At 36.2% G+C, this 24,774-nt stretch overlaps 1 protein-coding gene across 9 annotated transcripts in view; it reads left to right on the top strand.

Annotated features, from left to right (window-relative positions):
- kalrna (kalirin RhoGEF kinase a) overlaps window positions 1-24,774 on the top strand; it is a 320,600-nt gene that overhangs the window by 242,804 nt on the left and 53,022 nt on the right. For 8 of the 9 annotated variants that reach the window (XM_048192910.1, XM_048192911.1, XM_048192909.1 and 5 more), the window contains one exon: window positions 9,924-10,170. In XM_048192910.1, coding sequence (XP_048048867.1) covers window positions 9,924-10,170 — 247 coding nt within the window. Of the gene's footprint in view, window positions 1-9,923; window positions 10,171-18,947; window positions 19,099-24,774 lie in introns of those variants that run through there. The other variant, XM_048192918.1, reaches the window with a different exon arrangement.

Raw genomic sequence — 24,774 nt, 5'->3', positions numbered from 1 at the left:
TGGTTAAAAGTGCTTTTGGAAATCATCTAAAAGTGTGGTTAGGATCACTGTTGTGACTGCAGTATATGTGGACAGTTCTTATTGCATTGACTCATTCTGGTGTCTCTGAATGCTAGTTTTGCAATCTTCACACATACTGCAGGAAAATTAAAACTCTAATTAAACATTGACCTGCTGTGACTCAGAGAACTGTCATCTGGGAACATTTTGAATATTTGCTCCTTTACTCATTTTGCATGTGTTTCTGCTGGTGTGGATTCTAGCCATTGTGTTTGTACTGGAATGGGGCTCTATTGACACTGTTTGTGTGGTTTGGTCAGCTGACGGTATGTTGAGTAATATCAGCAGGAGTTCATCTCAGCAGTTTTTATTAAACAACACCTGGTCTAGTTTTCTGCATTCTCCTTCCACATTGTGCCATGTGATGTCAGCATGACATAATGTCCTAGTTTTTCATTTGTACATTTAGTTTTTTTCATTGTAGACACAGGTGTCTTAAAAGTGTAATCACAGGTCTACTTTATCACATGAACACAATCCACTAACCAATTCAATTCAATTCATTCATTCATTCATTCGACACTTGCTTTACTTTTTCTGTATGCTATTTTATTAACAGGGTTATAACACTACTTTAACTTTTTCAGTATGGCTGAAATTGCACAACATCTTGAATCAAGTATGGTTTTTGTTTTGTTTTGTGCATTTTATGCTTGTCTTGTTTTAGAAGTGGTTCATAAGGTCACTTTGAGCCATTTCTCTGAATGGCTGTTAGGTTAAGCAGGTGTTTTATAAGTGTGTGTATAAGGGGCAGGAGCTGATCTTAGAACATTTTCTACTCTTTTATCTGTTTTGCCTGTGACTCTATTACGTGACAGTAGTCTGTCATTACATAACCAGCACTTTCAAGTTCTGTAAAAATCTCAGTGCATTCATTAAGTGTCCTTATTGCACCTGTATAATTATTTACCTGTAACCATTTGGTTCATAGTTCATGCAGTGAACTAGTGACTTGTGAGAAAGTGGCACTCTAATGAATTGCCTGAATGTGATCAATAATGAGACACACAATAGTTTAGACTCTTGTCACTGTGATATCAAGTAAATAAATGAAAGTCTCTTGGTCCATCCAGGGGGAAAAAGTACTTGATCAGGGTTATTATAATTAACTAAAATTAAAACTAAAGCCAAAATAAATAAAAAAAACGATACAATAAAAGAAAAGAAAAATATAAAAAATATATTGAAAAAATAAGTTTAAATACAGACGTGTTAAAAACAACACAACCTGTGTTATATCTTAACCTGTGTGTGTAGTTAAGGACAACACATTTTGTGTTACTTGTAACTCAACCATGTGTTATTCCTGCTCATTTTATACACACAATGTGTTATATTTACACAATTTGTGTCAATTATGAACACAAAATGAGACAAAACATGTCACAAAAAACCCCCACAAAAAATGTGTTATTAATTAACACATCCTTTTTGAGTGTAATAAAAAATCACAAGTTTTAGTGTAAAATAAAATAAAATAACTGAAACTAAAACACAAAATTAAAGGGTTAGATCATCCAAAAATTAATCATTAATCATTAATTACTCACCCTCATGTCTTTCCACACCCGTAAGACCTTTGTTCATCTTCAGAACACAAATTTAGATATTTTTGATAAAATCCAATGACTCAGTGAGTCCTGCATTGCCAGCAAGACGATTAAACTTGCAATGCCCAGAAAGCTACTAAAGACATATTTAAAACAGTTCATGTGACTACAGTTATTCAACCTTAATGTTATGAAGCGACAAGAATACTTTTTTGCGCAAAAAATATCAAAATAATGACTTTATTCAACAATATCTAGTGAAGGGCGATTTTAGACTTTGGCGCACAAAAAGTATTCTCGTCGCTTCATAACATTAAGGTTGAACAACTGTAGTCACATGAACTGTTTTAAATACGTCTTTAGTAGCTTTCTGGGTGTTTGAAAGTGTTAATTATCTTGCTGTCAATGCAGGCCTCACTGACCATCGGATTTCATAAAAAATATCTTAATTTGTGTTCCAAAGATGAACGAACGAAGGTCTTACGGGTGTGGAACGACAACAGAATTTTCATTTTTTGGTGAACTAACACTTTAATAAAAACATATATATGTATGTATATATATATGTATATATATGTATGTATATATATATATATATATATATATATATATATATATATATATATATATATATATATATATATATATATATATATATATATATATATATATATATATATATATATATATATATGTGACCAGTCACGGAAAGTAGGGACACAAGTCGGTTTTGGGGCATTTTGAGTTATTCACAGATTCTGAAAGTGCAGTCTCCAAGCTTTCCAACGATGTGTGACACATGGAAATCTGATAATATTTGGAGAAGTTGTGGCCATTTGAAGGTAGGCAATCAAGAAAGCTCAAGAAGGAGAAAAACCCCTTTAAAGTTTGTGCAGTTCTCACCTGCTGGGAGTGACAATAGGGCTCATTTACATCTCATTTAGATAAGCCATACCCCCTGTAAAGCTGCATGGACTGCATACTATTAATAATAAAGGTTAATGTGCATTGTAAATGTCAGTAATTTTTTTTTTTTTTACTTTTATAAAAATGATTTAGAGGCTGAAATATGTGACTTTTTTGTCAAAACTCTATTTGAACTTGTGCATTGTAGATAACATGTTGCAAGACACTCCTTTAAAATCTGCCCATCATTTTTAATGTTATTATTTTAATGTTTATGTAAAGAAAAAGTACATATTGATGCTAATTTTATTTTTTATTTGATGGTTTTCCACATAAAACTTGGTGAATTGACTTTTTGAACAGGATTCTGTGATAACCGTGATCATTTTGGTCACTAATCATGAAATGAAATGTTCTCACCTGAGAAGCCTGTTAAAGAAGAATAGGCAATCCAGGAAATAACTGGACTAACAGAGGCCAGAGATCGCTAACTATGGCTATTCAAAACACTTTTCAAGACAATAAATACACGATTGAGGCTATGAATGCATGTATTGACTGAATTTGCGTCTGAATAGCGCTGGCTCCGTGGGCGTGGCCGCATTAGCGGATAATGAGCTGAATCACGGACTTCTGACATGGCTCTCTTTTCATACAGATTACATAAACACAGAAGGTTTGTTTTCGATTTGACTTACACATTTTAAAACTTGACATTTCAACGTTTTTTCAGACATAAGTATAATTTTTTTATGATTAGTATTCACTAAGTTACAGTTCATTTTCTGAGAACTATCAGATTGGACTTCGTTCAGAGGGAGATGAGAGATCACGCATCATGTTAGTTTTCTTTATTTTTCAAAAAGCACAACATTTTGTTTTTACTCTGAGTGTACACAAATAAAAGAAGACATTCTACAGTTTCAATTGATATATATTACTTATGTCTCTATGACAAAATATGATGGAGTATTTTAAGTCTGTTTTGCTGCAATGTGAAAAAAAACCTGCAAAACGCGCCGGCGCGTTACCCGACTCCAGAGAGGTAATGTCTTATTATGCCGCTTTCATCGTCGCTCAGATCGTCTTCAGAATCAGTGAGCGCTTGTTCATAAGCATCCGGCTTGTCGAAGAAGTACTTCAAAACATTTTCGGTGTAACGGCCAAGGTTCTTCATTGAATTTTGATATCAGCTAGAGCCGGCCAGAGCGCTGCATAGTAAGTAGCCACGCTTCCCAGTATGGAAATACACACAGACAATGACACGCCCCTACTGCGTGCTAGAATCTCCGAAAAACAAGCCGATTTCGACCTCAAAATGTACGCTTTTAAATATACCAATACTGCTATCTCAAACACGGAAAGGCTTCTTCATGATCTCAACTAACAGATTCTGCAAAAAAACGAAAATCACCAATTTTGAAAAAAAATGCTTCTTTCTCATTTTGCTCGAGAGTTGTGCTGCCGACTTGTGTCCCTGGATTCCGTGACGGGTCACATATATATATACAGGGCTTGACATTAACTTTTTTGCTCACCAGCCAATGTGGCTAGTGGTTTTCCAAAGTTACTAGCCACTCAGCATTTTCACTGGCCACAATTTTGCTGTTGGGAAATTACATTTTATATGATTAAAGTTGACTCTGGCATGCTTAAATTACTTGATTTTGAGTCATTTTACATGATTTACAAGATTTAAAACCCTTTCAAACTTACAAATGCAGATTGACCACCCAAATCAAGACAATACATTGTATATATCAGGTATGTATAGTTATTTTTGTTAGGCTATATAAAAAGAACAAAGAAGCAAATTACAAATAGTAATTTAAAAAATATATATTTTTTCAGATACATATGTTTATTTAGCATACATGTATACATTTATTTAACATTTTTTGATGTTTGATTAACATTAATGACAGACAGGTATTTATTTGGGGGCTGCTGAATGCATGGACGTCATAAACTGACACATATCCAGTTTTTACCCACTTAGCCGTAAGCCATAGCCGACTGTATTCACGCGAGATACTCCATACGATGCATTTTGACATCTGTGTGTGCGTGTATTCAGGCGCAAGGAGAACTGAGCGCGCATGCGAGCGCTTCTGTTGTGTCATTCAGCGCGATTCCGCCTATCCCACCTTCACTAACCGCAAGTTAATCGATAAAGAATTGTGACTGAATTGTAATTTTGTGATACGACGATCTTGGCTATTTTTCATTTGGCTGTAGGCTGAAATTATATTCAACCCGCCAAAATGGCTAGTGGGAGTGGCTGTCTTACCCGCCACAGCTGAAATCTACCCGCATTTGGCGGGTTGGCGGGTGTTAATGTCAATATATATATATATATATATATATATATATATATATATATATATATATATATATATATATATATATATATATATATATATATATATATATATATATATAATATATATGAATTAGTAATGGTGGAGATGATGATAATGACAAAAACCCACAACAAATTTATGAAAACTTAACCTAAAATTATAATAAAAATAGAGTATATAAAATAAAAAATAAAAAAATCTAAATATTCATAAAAACTATAATAGTATCTCAATGATAATAAAATAACAGTTTCTGACTGATATGTCTCAGATGTTTCTCCTAAATTTCCTCAGCAGAAATGAAGCAATGATGCACAAATGAGACAAATAATGATGATTGAGTTCATATTGAGATCCTTTGATTTCAGGAAAATCTGAGTATCTTGGTCAATCAACCTATTTTACTTCTGTGAACTGATGCATTTGAAAGGAAACTCTAAACGAGTCAGCTTTGGTTTCATTAATGTTTTTTCTCCCTTTTTCGGGTGTCTTTTTCAAAGATCATTTTTTCCCCATTCAATACACACATTTTTATCTTTTTAGCTTTTGGTCTCTTCTAAATAATGTTTTTTGTTTTGTTTTTTTGTTTTTTTTTATGATTGTATGCAGTGATCAAACAGTGTGTTGGAATGATAGTTGAGTTGTTTGGGTGTGGAGCTGCAGATCCAACTGGGACAATCTTCACTAGTTTATTTTAAAATGAGCTGTAATTGCTTCTGCTGTTAAGCCATGCATCTCAGAAGTGGTAGATGGAGGAAAAAGGGACGTATACAGGAAATGCAGAGGGTGGTCTGAAGCCTCTGTTGGCTGCATGTTACATCTCAGTGAGATTAGAGCTTGTGTGTGTTTAACAGAGAGCAGTGCAGTTCACGGGTTTTTTCAGTCACCTGTCACGAAGTCTGTGTGGTTTGTGTCTTCTGGTTATTGAAGAGTTCTTCTTGATTTGCCGGGTCATTCAGCAGATGTCTGGGTGTTCATGCATGTGATTAACACCTGCTTGTGCCTCCATCTGTTCCTTGAGTCTTCGCACAGATCTTCTGGTGAGGTTTTATTAATATGAGTCTTTGCTAAGATTTCAGCAAACCCTTAACACGCATTACACTTCATCATGCAACTTTTTATGATTGCATGCACTTGTGATATTTGCTTGGTGGACGTTTGGGGGGAAAAAATCTCATAGACTTGCATGGAAGCAGAGGCATGATTTTAAGAGACCAGAATATCATAGAGAAAAAAAGGGACTCTTTTAACTTGGACTTGTAGTCAATCTCTCAGAACACCCTAGCAACCATTCAGATCACCTAAGCAACACCCTTGAATAACCTACAGTATTAGAATCACCCAAGCAACCACCCAGATAAACTTAGCAACACCCTAGCAACTCAGAACACCCTAGCAACCACTCTGAATACTTTAGAATCACTCAAGCAATCACACAGATCACCTTAGCAACAACTTGGCAACTCAGAACACCTTAGCCACCACTCTGAACACCTTAAGCCAAAAGTATAGCACACTTTTTACGCTTGGGTGAGGGTCAGCGTACAGTGTGTGAGACGCAAATTTCTTCATCAGAAAAGTATGCGCGTACTGTACGCGCACCGCCGCACCGCGTACTTGTACATGCAGATTGCATATGCGCATTTTTTGCAGTGATTAGTTTATTCACAAGGTGGCAGTTGTTCCCTGAGGGCGTCGATTAACAAGGTGGTCAAAGGAAAACTGCATAAACAGAACAGACTGGGAAGCATGCAAGCTACAATAGACGAGAGGTTAGAAAGTACACATTAGAACACATTTGTACAACTCTAGCATGAAAGAATACAAAGATGTTACCAAGTATACCAAGCAACTACGCAGATCACCTAAGCAACACCTTAGCAACTCTTGCTTCGTTGCTGAATGAATGACTCGATGACTCACTCATAAAAACAGTGACTTGCTGCCATCTACTGGCGGTCTTAGTTTAATATTTAAAAGTATCACTGTTTTTTTATTTAAACTTTTTTTTTTACATTTAAAACATTATATTTTATTAAGTTATACATAAAGGTAAAAATATACACTGATATGGCAGATATTGTCCCTTAATTGAAAAGGTGTGACTGCAGGCTAAGTGGAAGAGAGGGAAGGATGGTAATCCCTTCAGGGGGTACTCCACGCTAAAAAGTTTGGGAACCACTGGTGTAAAGTATTTGAGCAAATGTAATTAGTTATTGTACTTAAGTATCTTTTGGCTACTTTGCACTTTTACACAGTATCTAAGATATCAGCAACTTTTACTCTCTACTGGACTACATTTTGGAATAAGTTTATATACTCTTTACTCCAATACTTTACATTTTGCATGGCACCTAACTTTTTCTGCAGCAGTTTATTTTTGCTACAAAAGAAGGAATATCACCATCTACAGGGTATTAAAGGTACTATATCTTGTGCGTTTGCCCTTATTCACCCTAGCTTGTCAACAATGCTACTTCATGCGAAATACAAGTGCATTAGCAGGTAGTTGTGAATAGGGCTGGGCGATGTATCGAATGCTTTTGTCACGCGCATTTCTTCAGTAAAGCCGGTTCCCTGATTGCCGCTAAATCGCCATCACCTGCTTTCAAATGAAGCGGCATTTAATAGACAGAGCCGTAGATCACTGATAAGACACGCAATATCGCGTTCAATATCGATATGTATCGCCGTCGATATTGAACGCGATATTGCGTGTCTTATCAGTGATCTACGGCTCTGTCTATTAAATGCCGCTTCATTTGAAAGCAGGTGATGGCGATTTAGCGGCAATCAGGGAACCGGCTTTACTGAAGAAATGCGCGTGACAAAAGCATTCGATACATCGCCCAGCCCTAGTTGTGAATCGTAGGTGTTTCATATATGAGATTAGGGCATGGCTGCAGCTGGTGAAGAGGCCAAAACCAGCACGTCTTATGCAAGTAGCCTTTGACTATTTCATTTTACTTAACATTATTTTATTTATCCAATTATATTGAAGAGACCTTTTTGAAGGATATTGGTTTATTTATGGCCTTTTTGTGCACTTGAGCTTAACTGAGACTTGAGTGTCTGTAGATGTTTATGAGGCTGTTGTCAACATTGATTTATTGCAATTTTGAGGTTTTTAGATTTATTTTGATTTTAGAAAATAAACATGTGATTGCTGAACAAAACTAGGTCTTCTGTCAAAACATTCACCTAAAGAAAACTATAGCCCAATATCCAGGGTCTAGTCTCAGCTCTGACCTCATGAACCTTTACTGCTGTCTCGACATCCGTGTTAAACCCAATAATGATGAAACGCATGGGTTTGCCAGAAACAGTATTGTACATGTGAACCATGCAGATCAGTCTTTTTGCTGTTAATATTTGAGAGCTTGAGAAGCGAAGCTGTAAAACTGATAACAGATGTACACTCTGACCAGAGTTCATGCTCTATAATGTCCCCAGCTGCCATAATGTCCACTAACACTAGCACACACAGACACACAGACACACACACACACACACACACACACACACACACACACACGCACACTGTTCTTCTCTTTAGTCATTACTGAAATGCTATATCTGATAGGAATCAGTCTCTGGTTTGTGAAGAGTCTCTACTATAACAAAGGAAAAAGACTTCCTCCTTCATATCTAATTCGCTTTCTATCTCTCTGTTCATCTGGCAGTGTTCCAATTTTTATTCAGTATGCACTAAATGTTTTGAGTGTGTAGTAACACAGTATATATATATATATATATATATATATATATATATATATATATATATATATATATATATATATATATATATATTCATACATTTAGCAATAGTCTATTTTTTGTATCTTTTTAAATTAAAAAAAAAACAATGATGGATGGATGGATGGATGGACAAATGGATGGGCGGATGGATGGATGGACGGACGGACGGACTTGCTGTGTAACCGTAATGGAGACGATAGTCCAAAATATCTACCGGCTGACCAATTTCTACCATTAATCGTGTCTACCGGTACATCTCCCACCCCTAAATCAAATGTCCTCCATTCCATTAAAGAAACGTAGAATGCGTTTTCAAAAGATGTAATATAAGTCTAAGGTGTCCCCTGAATGTGTCTGTGAAGTTTCAGCTCAAAATACCCCTTAGATTTTTTTTTTCTTTTTTTTTTTTCTTTTTTTTAACTGCCTATTTTGGGGCATCATTAAATATGCGGCGATTCAGCGTGCGGCCCCTTTAAATTCTTGTGCTCCCCACCCCCAAGCTCGCGACTGCCTTAAACAGCATAAACAAAGTTCACAAAGCTAATATAACCCTCAGAATGGATCTTTACAAAGTGTTTGTCATGTAGCCTGTCTAATCGCGTAAGTATGGTATTTATTTGGATGTTTACATGTGATTCTGAATGAGTTTGATAGTGCTCCATGGCTAAAGCTAACATTACACACTGTTGGAGAGATTTATAAAGAATGAAGTTGTGTTTATGAATTATACAGACTGCAAGTGTTTAAAAAATGAAAATAACGACAGTCTTGTCTCCGTGAATACAGTAAGAAACGATGGTAACTTTAACCACATTTAACAGTACATTAGCAACATGCTAACGAAACATTTAGAAAGACAATTTACAAATATGACTAAAAATATCATGATATCATGGATCATGTCAGTTATTATTGCTCCATCTGCCATTTTTCGCTATTGTTCTTGCTTGCTTGCCTACTTTGATGATTCTGCTGTGCACATCTAGACGTCCTGCCCTTGTCTAATGCCTTGAACATGGACTGGCATATGCAAATATTTGGGGCGTATATATTAATGATCCCGACTGTTGCATAACAGTTGGTGTTATGTTGAGATTCGCCTGTTCTTCGGAGGTCTTTTAAACAAATGAGATTTATATAAGAAGGAGGAAACAATGGTGTTTGAGACTCACTGTATGTCATTTCCATGTACTGAACTCTTGTTATTCAACTATGCCAAGGTAAATTCAATTTTCCATTCTACGGCACCTTTAAAACCAGTCTCTTTCTCTGTTCGTCTCTCCAGCTCTCTGGAGGGTGTGAGCTGACGGTGGTCCTGCAGGACTTTGTGGCGAGCAGCACATCTGAGCTCAGCATCCAGACCGGTCAGACGGTGGAGCTGTTGGAGCGGCCAAGCGACCGGCCGGGATGGTGTCTGGTACGGACCACAGACAAGACCCCTCCTCAGGAGGGACTGGTACCCAGCAGCGCTCTGTGTATCTCTCACTCACGCAGCAGTGTGGAGATGGATTGCTTCTTCCCAGCAGGCAAAGGTAAGACAGATCAGTGTTTTTGGAATCAAATGGACATTCTCTGTTCTGCTCTATAAATATATGATAAATGTACATATACATTCCCTTGCATTTTTGTTTGTTTTTGAAGTTATACACTACCATTCAGATGTTTGGGGTCTTGTGTTCATCTCTTCTGTTCACCAAGGCTGCATTTATTTGATCACACATACAATAAAACTTTAATACTGTGAAATATTATTACAATTTAAAAGAACTGTTTTCTATTTTCAAATATTTTAAGCTGTAATTTATTCCTGTGATCAAAGCTGAATTTTCAGCATCATTACTCCAGTCTTTAATGTCACATGATCCTTCAGAAATCATTCTAATATGCTGATTTGCTTCTCAAACATTTAATATTATCAATGTTGAAAACGGTTGAATATTTTTTTATACATTTTCAAAATTTAAAAGAACAAGCTTTTTTTTTTTACATTGTCTTTAACTAATATGTAATGACATTTAAATTAAATAATCTGTTACAATGCACTTATTGTGTACATACATGCTTTTACATTGTACTTGTATTTAAAAAAATACAAGCATATATTTACAGCTGTAATTAATTTCTGTAATTACATCTATAATGACACTGTTAATCTTCCCTTACACCTTAACCCACCCTTAAACCTACCCATACCACCAAACCTGTCCTAACCTTACCTGTATCCACCTCAATAGCGGCAAAAGAGTTTTGCAATACAACATCAACACAATAAGTACATTGTACCTAACATTTATGTAAGTATATAGTAAATAAAGACTCCTAATATAAAGTTACGAAATCTTTTAAAACATGACTTTTATGTCATTTTTTGATCAATTCAATGCATCCTCGCTGAACAAATTCGCTATTAATTTCTTGAAAAAAAAATCTTATTGACCCCAAACTTTTAAAGGTAGTGTATGTATAAGATATGTACTTTTTAATTTCAGAAATAAATACTGTTATTTTATATTATTTATTTTTTTTAATCAGTAATCAGTCAAGGAGGAGATGTTGAAATTGCTTTTGCTATTACTTTCAATTAGTTTGTTCAGTGCAATGCATTTTTCTGTCGTAGTACACAGTGACTGCAAACCTTGTCCTCTAGATGGCACCATAACTCGGGTATTAGATAAAAATGGAAGTCACTCCCAAAGAGCTCTTGATGATTCTCACAGCATTAGCTGTGCTAGGCATCAGGACATCATGACACATCATTAAACACATGATGCCGGGTACACTTTATTTTTATTTTCGGTGACATGAGTAGCCTCTAAGTCATTTTACTTGGAAACAGATGTTCACACACAGATGAGGCTGTTTACCCCAAACTGTGCTGTGCTCTTATTTAACATACATGGTCAGCATGGTCTACAGCTCACAGAGTACAGCAGTAAAGATTTGTTTAAAGTCAAAAAATGAAAGAAAAAGAAAAAAAAAACACCATCATATAACTTTTAGATAGTGGAATATTTCAGAGTGAATCAGGATTAGGAAATAATCAGCATGGGACTTTTGTTTGGGGAATAATGCAAAGTGTCACCATTATTGACTTAAAACGCTCATGTGACTCACACTAAACACCCTAAAAATGGGATGTAATGATGCTTTTCTGTGGAATGTGGAACATTCCATTTTTTTGTGTGTTACAATTTTCCAGTCAGCGCATCTTTTGTTTTCTGTAACTCATATGATTCATTTGCTGAAGTGGAAATGTCAGTGTTTTATTACATAGCTGCATGCAGCCTTGAGATGAAGAATAATTCAAGTGTTTTTATGGAGCAACCCAGTTAACAGAAATCTGTTCTAAGAACATTTTGTGAACGCTACCATTAAGTAAAACTTATGAAAAATGTTCTAATGTTTTCTAAAAATGTTGTAAAACCTTTTTTCTTGGTGATGTAAACATTACAGAAAACATCATTTTGGGAACTTTACATTTAAATGGTCTCTAGAAAGTGAAACGTAGTTAGTAACATTTAAAATCGTTGGACACCCGTCCAACTAAAACATTTTTTAGAAAAAACAAACAAATAAACAAAACAATTTTCAATGTTTCTTGAGCAATGTATAAATAACTTTTCTAGGAAGTTGTTAAAGACCAGATAAGGAACATTCTATTAACGTTACTGGAAGAATGTTTTTCCGTAACTTTGACAGAACCTTTCCAGAACATTAGCCAAAGCTCTGAGAATGTTGCCTGTTTAAGTTCAGATCTTAGGGATGCGTTCAGTACTAGATGTGTGACAGTTTCCCTCTGCATTCATACATTAGTCTGTTGAATTTGAGGTCAGGCTAGTCAGATATGTGGTTTCGTCGTGTTGGCGTGCAGAGGTGTGCGAAAGAGACGTTTGTCCTTCGCTTTTATTATTGGGTCTATTTTAGAGTCTGAGACTGATTTGCATAACTCCTCCTGTCTGTTGTGGTAGAAGACTGTCATTACCATAAAAATTCCGCTGCAAAATGCAAAAAGGGCATAACGTAGAACACCTGGAGAGACGGCTCATATGGAAATGAAGGCAATGCAGCTATTGCAGTCAGAAGTATTCTGAATTCTGTTTAATTCTTCATATTTAGAGTATTTTATCTATGTGCTATCCAGCTAAGACTGAAGTGTGTAGGGCTGAATTTCATTCTGTAATAAGACACATGCCAGACCAGCACATGTACTCTGAGATGCTGATCTAGACGTTGACTTTGATTCAAGATGTCTCCTGGATAAGTGTAATGCATCTCACAGTCAACAGCAAAGGGTTTGCACCCGCATACTTTAAAAACTCTTGAAGGATTAGTTCACTTTAAAATGAAAATTACCCCATGATTTATTCACCCTCAAGCCATCCTAGGTGTATATGACTTTCTTCTTTCTGATGAACACAATCAGAGTTACATTAATAATCACCCTGATGCTCCCAAGCTTTATAATGGCAGTGCACAGAAACCACCTGCTTGAAGCTCAAGAAAGTGCATCCGTCCATTATAAACATACTCCAGGGTGTTAAAAAAAGTCCTCCTGGGGGTTAATAAAGTTGATTTTCACCCCCGTAAGTATGATTGCAGCACTCAAACACTCTAAAAACACCCCCCAGACATAGAAATCCAATGGTGAATTCAGCCACCCGACGGAGAAAATCGCATTGGGCTGTTTTTGGGCTACTTTTGACTGCCCATTAGGTTGCTTTTGTTGTGCAGACCTGGCAACCTTGCCGGTGCAGGACCATGACTGAAATGTTACATGGGGAAAAGACATTCAGCTTCGGTTACACAAATGCAAGCCAAAATTCACCGCGTTTAGACCTTCAAAAATTAAACATGTCATGAACATTGCGATTCAACGCTCTAAAATGGACGCTTCATTACCATACAGCATCATCATGCACCCGTTCAGAAAGACAAATGTACAAGTTTATAATGTTTACTTTGACGTGTCCTGTGTAAACAGCTTCAAACAGTTGTTTGTGTAAAAAAAAAATGGCATGTCATGTAAAAAAAATGCTGCCATTGGATGGGGTTATTATAAGCGAGACTCTCGCTTTAGACAGAGTGTTCGTCTACTCAATAGCTTACTCCTGACACATAGCAACACAGCTGAAAGTATTCCTCATATATTGTACCTTTTATTGAAAGTAAGAAATTACTTCAAAAGCTGAATTTAGTCGATTAGTCGATTAATAGTTCTAATAATCGTTAATTAATCTATTATCAAAATAATCGTTTGTTGAGGCCCTATTCACAACCACCCTTAATAGCTGTGTTTGTGATGTTTGAGTTGGTGGAGGCACGACACATGAAAGAGGCATTTGAATATATGCTTTATTTTTGTAATTCCGCCATAGGTGCCACTAGTGTTGCAGAAAATACTTCATCTTTAAGGGAATTATACACATAATAAAAAGAATATGCCTAGGTGCAAACTGAATGTAATGTTTTCAGACTCTACATTGTTTGTTAATTGCAATTAAATAAAAATGTTTTATAGTTTAAATTTATATTAAATTCAATTAGCTGAACTGAAGTATATTTTTCTACCCACTTCCGTTTCAATTTTTCAGTTCAATTTCACTTTTATAGTCATCTTGCATCCCACAACATACACTCTTACATCAATGCACCTCAATACCACACAAATACAATGCATTACAATAAAATAAACTCTAATAGTACTAATGACAATACTAGGGGTGTCACGAGATCTCGTGAGACTAATATGTGACGAGATCTCTCGTCGAGGCGAAAAGAAGTCTCGTGATGTTGCCATGACAGAGTGTTAGGATCGGGTGTGTCTCATACGTCCTGAAAAGTGAAGCTGCGGGCTCTTTGATCGCCCCCTGGTGGCTGGATGCAATACAGGTCATAAACCCCGCCCTCTCAATGCAGTCGAATGAGACTTCAGTGAAAACTTAAAAATAAATTCTGCTTCAAATAAAACTTTCTGAAAGATGGTTTTGGTCATTTAAGGTAGTTGTTATCATGCTGATATATATTCAATTGTTCGTTTTTGTGACAATTTAGATTTTAGCTAGCAATTTGGTGCTTTAGAAACGGGGTGTGTCATCATAATTCACAGTTGATTGACAGCTTGTCTGAGGACTGTCAGAGCTTTGAGGGGAGATTGAAGATATATAACTATTAATTTTCGATTTCTGTGTTATTTCACATCAAAAAAAAGAAGTTGCTCAGCAGTAAACTGTACTAACCGACCTACAGGATCTGACGGATCACTGAGCTTTTTTCAGTAACGTTAATTGTGGGCATTATAAGCTAATTAATAAATGTTATTAGTTAAGATAACACACCTAATGTTAACCAGTTTGGGAAAAAGTAGGTGATCGTTATCTGGCAGTTACTAATTATTTTTATGGGTATAAAATAATAATTAGCAGGATAAAACTAATGATAGCCTACTCTAATTACAGCAATCGATCTCTTGTAACATTAGTTTAACTTTATTTAAAATGGCAGGACGGTTTCTGACATTTTTGAGTTGTTTCTAGTGGCATATTATATTGAGTTTGTCTACTGAATTTGCTGTTTCAAAAATATTATTGCTCTGAAACAGAATAGCCTATTATTTTATAGGTAGAATTTTAAATTGTATATAATTTTATAGTCTATTTAAAATACATGAATGATGACGCAGTCGTCTGGGCAGAAGTTTGATACCGCGACTCCGCCTCCGGGCTCCAATGACGATTCCTTCTGCGCATGCCCAGGCTCCAAACTTTTTTTTTTTACGTATTGTGTAACATGTCAGCGCCCATTCGTCGGCCCATTTTGGCTTCAGTTCATTACAATGGAAGAAAGCGGCATCACGTCGTCCATCTTTTTTTACAGTCTATGGTTAGGATGATTAGGAAAGAATATGCCACCGCTACGGTCGCCGCCGCTCCATATTTACAGAGTACGCCCGATCATGAAAGTGAAAGTAAACACGAGCGCACATTCAAACGTGATTTCAATACCCCACATTTTGAAAGCGGCTCCCTGATAAATGCAAATATCTCTCAATATGAAAGCTATTTTAGGCTGGGCAGTGTAGTTGTAAACATCTCTTTGCTCTGTATCAAAGAAAAATTTGGTCTTACTTGCACTTTGAATATTGAGAGAGTGCGATTATGGTTGCACTTATTCTAAAGTGTTACCATAAAAATGAATAACAGTTTTCTCTTAATCTTATTAAGCACAAAAATAAGGTTTCATTTGTTAACATTAGTTAATGCACTGTGAACTATCATGAACTAACAATGAATGACTATTTTTATCAACTAATAAACAAAGATTAATAAATGCTGTAGCAAATATATTGCTCATTGTTAGTTGATGTTGGTTAATACATTAATGTTAATAAATGAGACCTTATTGTAAAGTGTTACCATTTTTATTTATACTGTTTTTATTTCTTTGATCAGTTTGTGGAGAGGAGTTCAGTTAGGAGGTCAAAGGTTGTAGAAGCTCATAAATCATGTACAGTATAAGGTCTGAAGAAACTGAAATCATACAGAAGAGAAGTCAGTCAGTTGAGTTAGTGGCAAAACCTTTTACAGTACTTGAGTATTGTTGTCTTTTACTGCATATGGTAATTCATACTCAGAAAGTAGAACTGAAATGGCATTCATTACAAGATGATTAGTTAAAACATTTAAAATACACCTGCAGAATATTTTTTGTAGTCATGTATTTCGCCATTGAGGATTTCTTAAAAATAGTGTGTAAAAATCTTGTCTCGTCTCGTCTCGTGAACTCAATCTCGAGTCTCGTCTCGTCTCGTCTCGTCTCGTCTCGTCTCGTCTCGTCTCGTCTCGTCTCGTCTCGTCTCGTCTCGTCTCGTCTCGTGAGATACCTGTCTCATCACACCCCTAGACAATACATAAGTACATAACACATTTCTGGTACCTTGAGGCCTGCTTAGGCCCCCAACTCTGATTTAATCATTATCATTATAGACAGACTGGTGAACAAAGTCATCTTTATATGTAATTTTATAATTACAGGTGCTGGTCATATAATTAGAATATCATCAAAAAGTTGATTTATTTCACTAATTCCATTCAAAAAGTGACACTTGTATATTATATTCATTCATTACACACAGACTGATATATTTCAAATGTTTATTTCTTTTAATTTTGATTATTATAACTGACAACTAAGGAAAATCCCAAATTCAGTATCTCAGAAAATTAGAATATTGTGAAAATGTTCAATATTGAAGACACCTGGTGCCACACTCTAATCAGCTAATTAACTCAAAACACCTGCAAAGGCCTTTAAATGGTCTCTCCGTCTAGTTCTGTAGGCTACACAATCATGGGGAAGACTGCTGACTTGACAGTTGTCCAAAAGACGACCATTGACACCTTGCACAAGGAGGGCAAGACACAAAAGGTCATTGCAAAAGAGGCTGGCTGTTCACAGAGCTCTGTGTCCAAGCACATTAATAGAGAGGCGAAGGGAAGGAAAAGATGTGATAGAAAAAAGTGTACAAGCAATAGGGATAACCACACCCTGGAGAGGATTGTGAAACAAAACCCATTCAAAAATGTGGGGGAGATTCACAAAGAGTGGACTGCAGCTGGAGTCAGTGCTTCAAGAACCACCACGCACAGACGAATGCAAGACATGGGTTTCAGCTGTTGCATTCCTTGTGTCAAGCCACTCTTGAACAACAGACAGCATCAGAAGCGCCTCGTCTGGGCTAAAGACAAAAAGGACTGGACTGCTGGTGTTGGTCCACTGTGTTTTCTGACGTCCAAGGTCAACGCAGCCGTATACCAGGAAGTTTTAGAGCACTTCATGCTTCCTGCTGCTGACCAACTCTATGGAGATGCAGATTTCATTTTCCAACAGGACTTGGCACCTGCACACAGTGACAAAGCAGTACCTGGTTTAAGGACCATAGTATCCCTGTTCTTAATTGGGCAGCAAACTCGCCTGACCTTAACCCCATAGAAAATCTATGTGGTATTGTGAAGAGGAAGATGTGATATGCCAGACCCAACAATGCAGAAGAGCTGAAGGCCACTATCAGAGCAACCTGGGCTCTCATAACACCCTAGCAGTGCCACAGACTGATCGACTCCATGCCACGCTGCATTACTGCAGTAATTCAGGCAAAAGGAGCCCCAACTAAGTATTGAGTGCTGTACATGCTCATACTTTTCATGTTCATACTTTTCAGTTGGCCAAGATTTCTAAAAATCCTTTCTTTGTATTGGTCTTAAGTAATATTCTAATTTTCTGAGATACTGAATTTGGGATTTTCCTTAGTTGTCAGTTATAAAATCAAAATTAAAAGAAATAAACATTTGAAATATATCAGTCTGTGTGTAATGAATGAATATACTATACAAGTTTCACTTTTTGAATGGAATTAGTGACATAAATCAACTTTTGATGATATTCTAATTAATGACCAGCACCTGTACTTCTTTTGTCTTTGAAAATGGTTAAAGAGTACTAATGCCTAATGTACTGATAAGCATTTATGGTAAACTAAAATGTGGTTTAATGTAATTTTTATTTAAACTTTGTATGTCATGTATCTTAATATACTTGGAATTACACATCTGTAATGATGAAGTTGCAGTTTAGTGCATTGAAAATATATCAACATGAATCGCATGTGGTTGAGAAGTCTAAACATTTTTTTGGGGCTACTGCATATAATGACTGTTGCACTTATAAATACTTTAAATCTTCCTGACCTACATGTGTTGTTTATCATAGAAACCGGTATGTATGGCAAGTTTTTTTTTTTTTTTTTTTTTTTTTTTTAAACGCTCTGTTGATTCCAGTCATTCCAGTGATGCAGTATTGTGACACATACAGCAGGTGACAGATCTCCTGATAACGCAGTTTAACCTGTTGCCACACAAACACAAACGGCCAGTCATCCTGTATTAATTTCATGTAATCTTTACTTATTCTGAGATGAACTTTAAGCATCAGTGAATCTTTTCTCTCTGATCCAGTTCAGAAGTTCAGCTCACATTATCTCATGTAGACTGTTTTCTTTTCCTCGAGCTTCTCATTTAAGTGCTTACAAAGAAGAGAGAGAGAAAAAAAAGACAGGGAGCGTATCGACTGCTATGGTATCCCGTAAGCTGGACACATTCTCATGGGTTCACGTTATCACATACAGCATACTGACTGCGGCTTTTGTCTGGTCAGAAAGTGAAACATGAGAGAGAGATCTGTTGCTCCGCCCCTTTCTCGCTCTCTCTCTCTCTCTCTCTCTCTCTGTGTTGTGGATGTAAAGTCAGGCTGAATGAGAGTAATTACTCAGTGGTGCGGGTGCAGTCCTACAGGAAGATCTCTGTGTTGAGACATGCGTCTCTGAGCGGTCATGAGGAGTGATAAGGGTGTGCGCTCCTGCTGTGGCTGGATTCTCGCTAAATGTTGCTGCTGTTGTCATCTGGGAGGTGGGTTTCATAGACGCTGTTCTACAACTTATCTGTGCAGAACTATATGTACAGTCAGTGCAAGTTTGCTGCACAACAGTTGCTTTATACATATGATATATTGCATTGAGCTAGTTAACCTATGTGACTTGTTCAAGTGTTTTGTTGTTGTTAATCTGTAGTTTATTGAAGAGTTGACTGTATTGTAATGTATTGAATGTGCACTTAAAGCATACTTCAGATCATAAAAGCATAAATCTTTAAAAAAAGACTGTACTTGCAGATAATATAATATTAATGAAATGAAAGGACACTCAAGTGTACTTAGAGTGCACTTTTAAAATGTACTTCAAAGTAGTGCATTGTTTTCATTATCTTTTGTGTTTTAAAGAAATGCACTTATTTGATTAACACACTAAAGCACATGTAAAGTACTTTATTATCATTTCTAACTGTAGTGTGTTATTTGATGTTACATATAAATTTTATGTAAAAGTTTAAAGTAAATTTTAAAGGTGCTAGCTTTGTTAATATATTTAAATATATGACATACCAGTGTCAATAGATAACAATATTAAGCACAAATTAAATATAAAAGTATATTTTAGTTTACCGTAAATGCTTGTCAGTACATTTGCCAGTACATTTTAAGCATCTTCCAAAAAGTAATTATGAAATTGCAAATAAAAATTGACTTAAGTGGGTTAAAAAAACACTCTTAAATTCAACTAATTATATTTTATATAAATTTAAACTACAGTGCATGTTATTTGATATTAAATGAAAATGTAGTTGTCTGAAAACATTACATTCAGTTCACGCTTAAGTTTTTTTTTTTTTTAAGTATATTATTTCCATAATAAATACTATATTAAAAGTATACTAAAGTGCACTTTTTCCACAAACAATAGGATGAACTTATCTTTTGAACAAAGATTATTGGTTACAATATGTACTGTAATGTAACCATACTGTAACCATTATATGTTTGGGGAAAAGTATATATTTTCAACAAAGGCTCATTGAAAAAACACGCCTCTACTTAAGTTTGTACACAACTCAATACATACAAATCACTGCAGTTTCCAGCTGAAATGAACTTGGTAAAACAGCAAAAACTTGTATTCCTTTTCACACAAAATTTTGATAACATGGGCAGATTATCGATTAATAAACACTTATTTTTGGGCAGTTTTTTGCACGATACTATGTTATGACCTCAAAGCACGATTATGTCGTATAAATGCGCAAGGCACAACATCATGTCATTTGGAAGAAATGTCGCCACAGGTACTTCAGTGAGCCTGGGTTGTTTATTTTAAGTGTTGTGTTTCAAGTTGTTCACCGTTTTAATCAAATTTAGCTACTTGCAGTTGATTTACATAGTCCTGTGTTGAGACACATGAGAGACATATAGTCCATACAGTCTCTCATCTGATATGAGCTCATAAAACAATGTTAATAATAATTATAAAACGGTTTTAGATTAAATATCTAAATAGTTAATGAAATACAGCATTTCAGACTACTTCATAAACTGATGACACTGCTGGACAATGTCAAGTTGCAGTGCATTTTGACTGATATTGAAAGATACTTTTTGGTATTCATTACTTAATCTGAAACATAATTTGTTTTATCTTGCATGAGTTTCATATCTCTGGCTCGTGGTTTAAAATGATATTGACTGTAGAGCCACTGTCCTCTGTGATGTTTACTCTGTCTTGTGTCATGGGTAGATGAGGCTGTGTGTGTTGATGACAGGGTGAAGTACCTCTCTGCTCCTCTCTAATGTGGACTAAAGTGCTCTTTCTCTCTCTCCCTCTCCGTACTGATTAACTCGGAAACAGACAGGGCTCAAAACGCAACCTCTGTTGTGATGTCGTCACGTCACAGTTATTATTCTGGAGTTGTTTGGAGTCTATGATTTATGGGGTAATGTTTTTTTGCAGCTTTAAAACGAAGGGAGGAAGTTGAAATGCTCATCTTGCTCTTTCTAGTAAGTATATAGTCAGTTAGCAATATGTCTTAAGGTGCATTCATGCCTTGTCAGATTACCATAATTACTAGATCTTTACATTCAACTCCTCAATGAACTTGTGATACAAAAGTACATTTTCTGAAAGCTTAGACTTGTACCACATGACAGTGGACAGGTCTGACCAGGATTGTTTTTTCTGTTCCACTCCCACGGTCCCCTCCCACAAAATTCTGTCTTACATGTAGATCTCTAGCTGTGTCCCAATTCAGAGGCTGAATCCTTCGAAGGATGCGGACTTCAAAGGCCAGTCAGTAAAGGTCGAAGCGAGTGTTGTTAAATTGGATGTTCTGGCTTACGGAGGATTGTTCTTGTTGCCTGGTAACTGTGACAGCTGCCATTGATGAGTGACGGTAACGTTTGTACTGGACTTTTCTGAAAGTTATATTCGACTGTCTGAAAACAAAATAGGGCCGAAAATAGGGCTGGGACAATAAACCGATGCATCGCGGACAGTGTTGGGGGTAACGTGTTATAAGTAATGCAAGTTGGGTAATCAGATTACTTTTTTCAAGTAACTAGTAAAGTAACTAATTACTTGTAAATTTACAACAATTTTTTAAATAAGGTTTTTTTTTATATATATAAATAAGTAACACCAGTTACTTTTTCCCCCCATTTATTAACTGACAGCTCTCCTGTTTAAACATGATGGTTATTCTAGACTTGTTGTGGGTGTCTGGTTGTTTTTCGCGGTCATTTAGTACTGTATTTAGATATACAGTAGGCTAATATTTTCCCAGAATGCATTGAAAATTTACAGTAACATACTGTACACAGCTTATACAGTTGGAAACTGTTAAGAATACAGTAACCATGCTGTGAAAACGACAAAATCTACTGTAATATGCTGTACTCAGATTCTACAGTAGGGAACTGTTGAGAACACAGTATAATACTGTGAAAACAACAGAAATCGTTTAGTTTAGACTACTTATTTACTACTTCTCCTGCATCCTTTTCTTCTGCAATCCAGAATGGCAGCACAGCTGAAAGGCTTGTTTGTTTGAGCTGCGCCCTCTACTGTACAGACATGAATTTGTATGTCCTTCAGCCTGAGGCTTATTTGTTTCACTTTTGGTGTGAAAAAAGGCCTTTACGTTTTCCAAAAAATAGAACATTTTTGTTGTAATAAAAACAATCAATCAAACATTCCAGCCCAGATGAGAAAAAGTAATGCAAAAGTAACGTAACTCATTACTTTCCATAAAAATTCATGCAATTAGTTTCTTTTTTTGGGAGTAACATAATATTGTAATGCATTGCTTTTAAAAGTAACTTTCCCCAACACTGATTGCAAATCGAGAAATGATTCTGGAACGATTCTGAGATTTTCCGGATGCATCGTGATTCTCTCTCGAATCGATACTGAGCTTAGTTTTTAACAGCAGATGGCGCACTGCATGCTTTAGAAACAGCCGTACTCTGCTTGCTTCCAATTCCTTGCACACACCACTTGAACCTTCTATAAAATAATCATTTTGAAAAGGTTGAAGCAAATTTTAAGGGTGTTTGCAGTGGGCTGTTTACATTTAATCTTGCGTCATAAAAGCATTCTGAGGTGCAAGTACTTTGTCAGACTCAGCCAAACACATGAGCGCTCTTCTTCGTGAGCGTTTTTAATGTGCGGTTAAAAACTAGCCTAGAGTGCCATCTGCTGTTAAAAACTAAACTCAGAATCGATTTGACAAAGAATCGCTATCCATTCAGAAAATCTCAGAATCGATCCATGATTCAAGATTAATCAATTTATTGTCACAGCCCTACCGAAAACCTGTAAAAATATGTTCACCTTGGTCCATTTATCTACATAATAAAGAGTATAAACTATATAAAAGCACATCTTGGTAAGATAAAAGTCAACACTTGAACCGTTTTAAAGTTTGTTTTTTTGTGCATTTGAATCGTTAGATATTTGAGTAAATTGAAACTTACATTTAAAAGTGTAATCCGTTACTTTAAAAAAAAAAAAAAAAAGTCCAGTCATCACCAGCACACAATGAATCTTGGAATAGGCAAGGCTGCGAAGGATCCACTCGTTAGATCCTTTGCGGCCCAGGAAACGAGGGATGCATTGGTACACCGCATTCAAAGGAGCTTATGAATCGGGACCGCTTTTATCACGCTGCTGTGAATCATTCTGCCTTCGAAGGATGCGGCCTCTGAATTAGGATGCATCTTATGTATATTTTTAAGTCCTGTTCCAGTAAGACTTTGTGTCACTCTGGTGTCATAGGTTATTTTTCCAGTTTACACACATGCACACACATGACGCGTCAGACCTCGCTTTGTTACATTTGCCACAGCATGTAAAAGGATACTGAAAATTGGAAAATAAATGTAGATGTAGACATGCATGTGTAGTTTAATATTGTTAGGATAGAGTTGAATTGACTGCAAAGTCCTGCTAAATAAGCAAAATAATCTATAATTAATAAACTAAGTTTATTAAAAAGGCATTGTTACTTGTTGTAATGTGGTTTTGTCTATTGATTTATTCAAACTACACATTAGATTTGGTGTTAATAGTGTTGCCGCAGTAACACATAATTGCGAGTCCGAGGACAAGAGCAGTTTTGAGTGAAACATTCAGGCTGTCATCTAATAATTATGGTAATTATGGAGTGAATGCACCATTGCATTGCACTTATTTCAGGTTCAGCCCCCTGTGGTAATCTGAGATTTTCATTGAGGGCACGATGGGTCATAGTTGATGGTTTACTCCTTGTGAAACCTTTTGATTGTCAGCCCTGAGATGTATCCATTATATGCCACAGACACTAAAGGTGATGATACACGGGGCAACTTTTTGAGCAATGTTGCCGGGCAATGTTGCCGAGCAACGTTGCTTGGGCACTTTCCCACTGAGAATGAGCAACAAATATATATCTGGATACGTTAGATCGGTCGTGGGCAATTTTTTGAGATCCTCCAATCAGAATGTTAGCAGCCGATCACGTGACCGGTTCGAAGATTTCAGAAAAAATTCAAACAAGATGGCGGCCTCTCAGCGGCAGTGGAGCGGAGAAAAGGAGTGTGAACTTTTATCTTTTTACGCTAGTAAGTTGTCATGGGTCAACCCAAAACAGGGAATTTACCTCATATATTGCTTAAAATACCAACAACTATCCGAAAGTAATGTGTGTATGCTGTAATGAAGCTATTGAATGATTTCAGTTAAATACTAAAAAGACGGGATTTTTCAACGTCTGTAGTAGCGTAGGCTGTAGGGCGTTTGACATTTGAATAGCTTTTGATGCGATCGACGCGGGTTCGAATCCGCCTTTTGCCGAACTCACTCTTCTCCCTTTTCCTGTCACAAATCAGATCGGAAAGGCATTTATTTTTAATAAAAATGAAGAAAATATTTGAAAAGTTGAAATAAAGTGCCTAACAAGTGTTCATAATAAAGTATTTATTGAGTTGGCAATAGATTTGCTCCTCTCTGATTAGTTGCTGCCAACTGTCTGTTGCCCTAATTAGTTGCCGTGTCTCATCAGGTTGCCCGTTGATGGCAACATTGCCCAGCAACATTGCTCAAAAAGTTGCCCCGTGTATCATCACCTTAACTCTCTAACTAGAGTGTGCAGTTCTAATTGATTTTACTAAATGATTAGCCAGAGCTACAAGAGGAACCCATTACATGGGTCTGAGGTTAT

Source organism: Megalobrama amblycephala, linkage group LG6, assembly GCF_018812025.1.
Source record: "Megalobrama amblycephala isolate DHTTF-2021 linkage group LG6, ASM1881202v1, whole genome shotgun sequence".
In the NCBI taxonomy this organism is placed as follows: Eukaryota; Metazoa; Chordata; class Actinopteri; order Cypriniformes; family Xenocyprididae; genus Megalobrama; species Megalobrama amblycephala.
The sequence above is the reverse complement of the archived record's forward strand: the minus strand, read 5'-3'. Positions and strand labels throughout refer to the sequence as shown.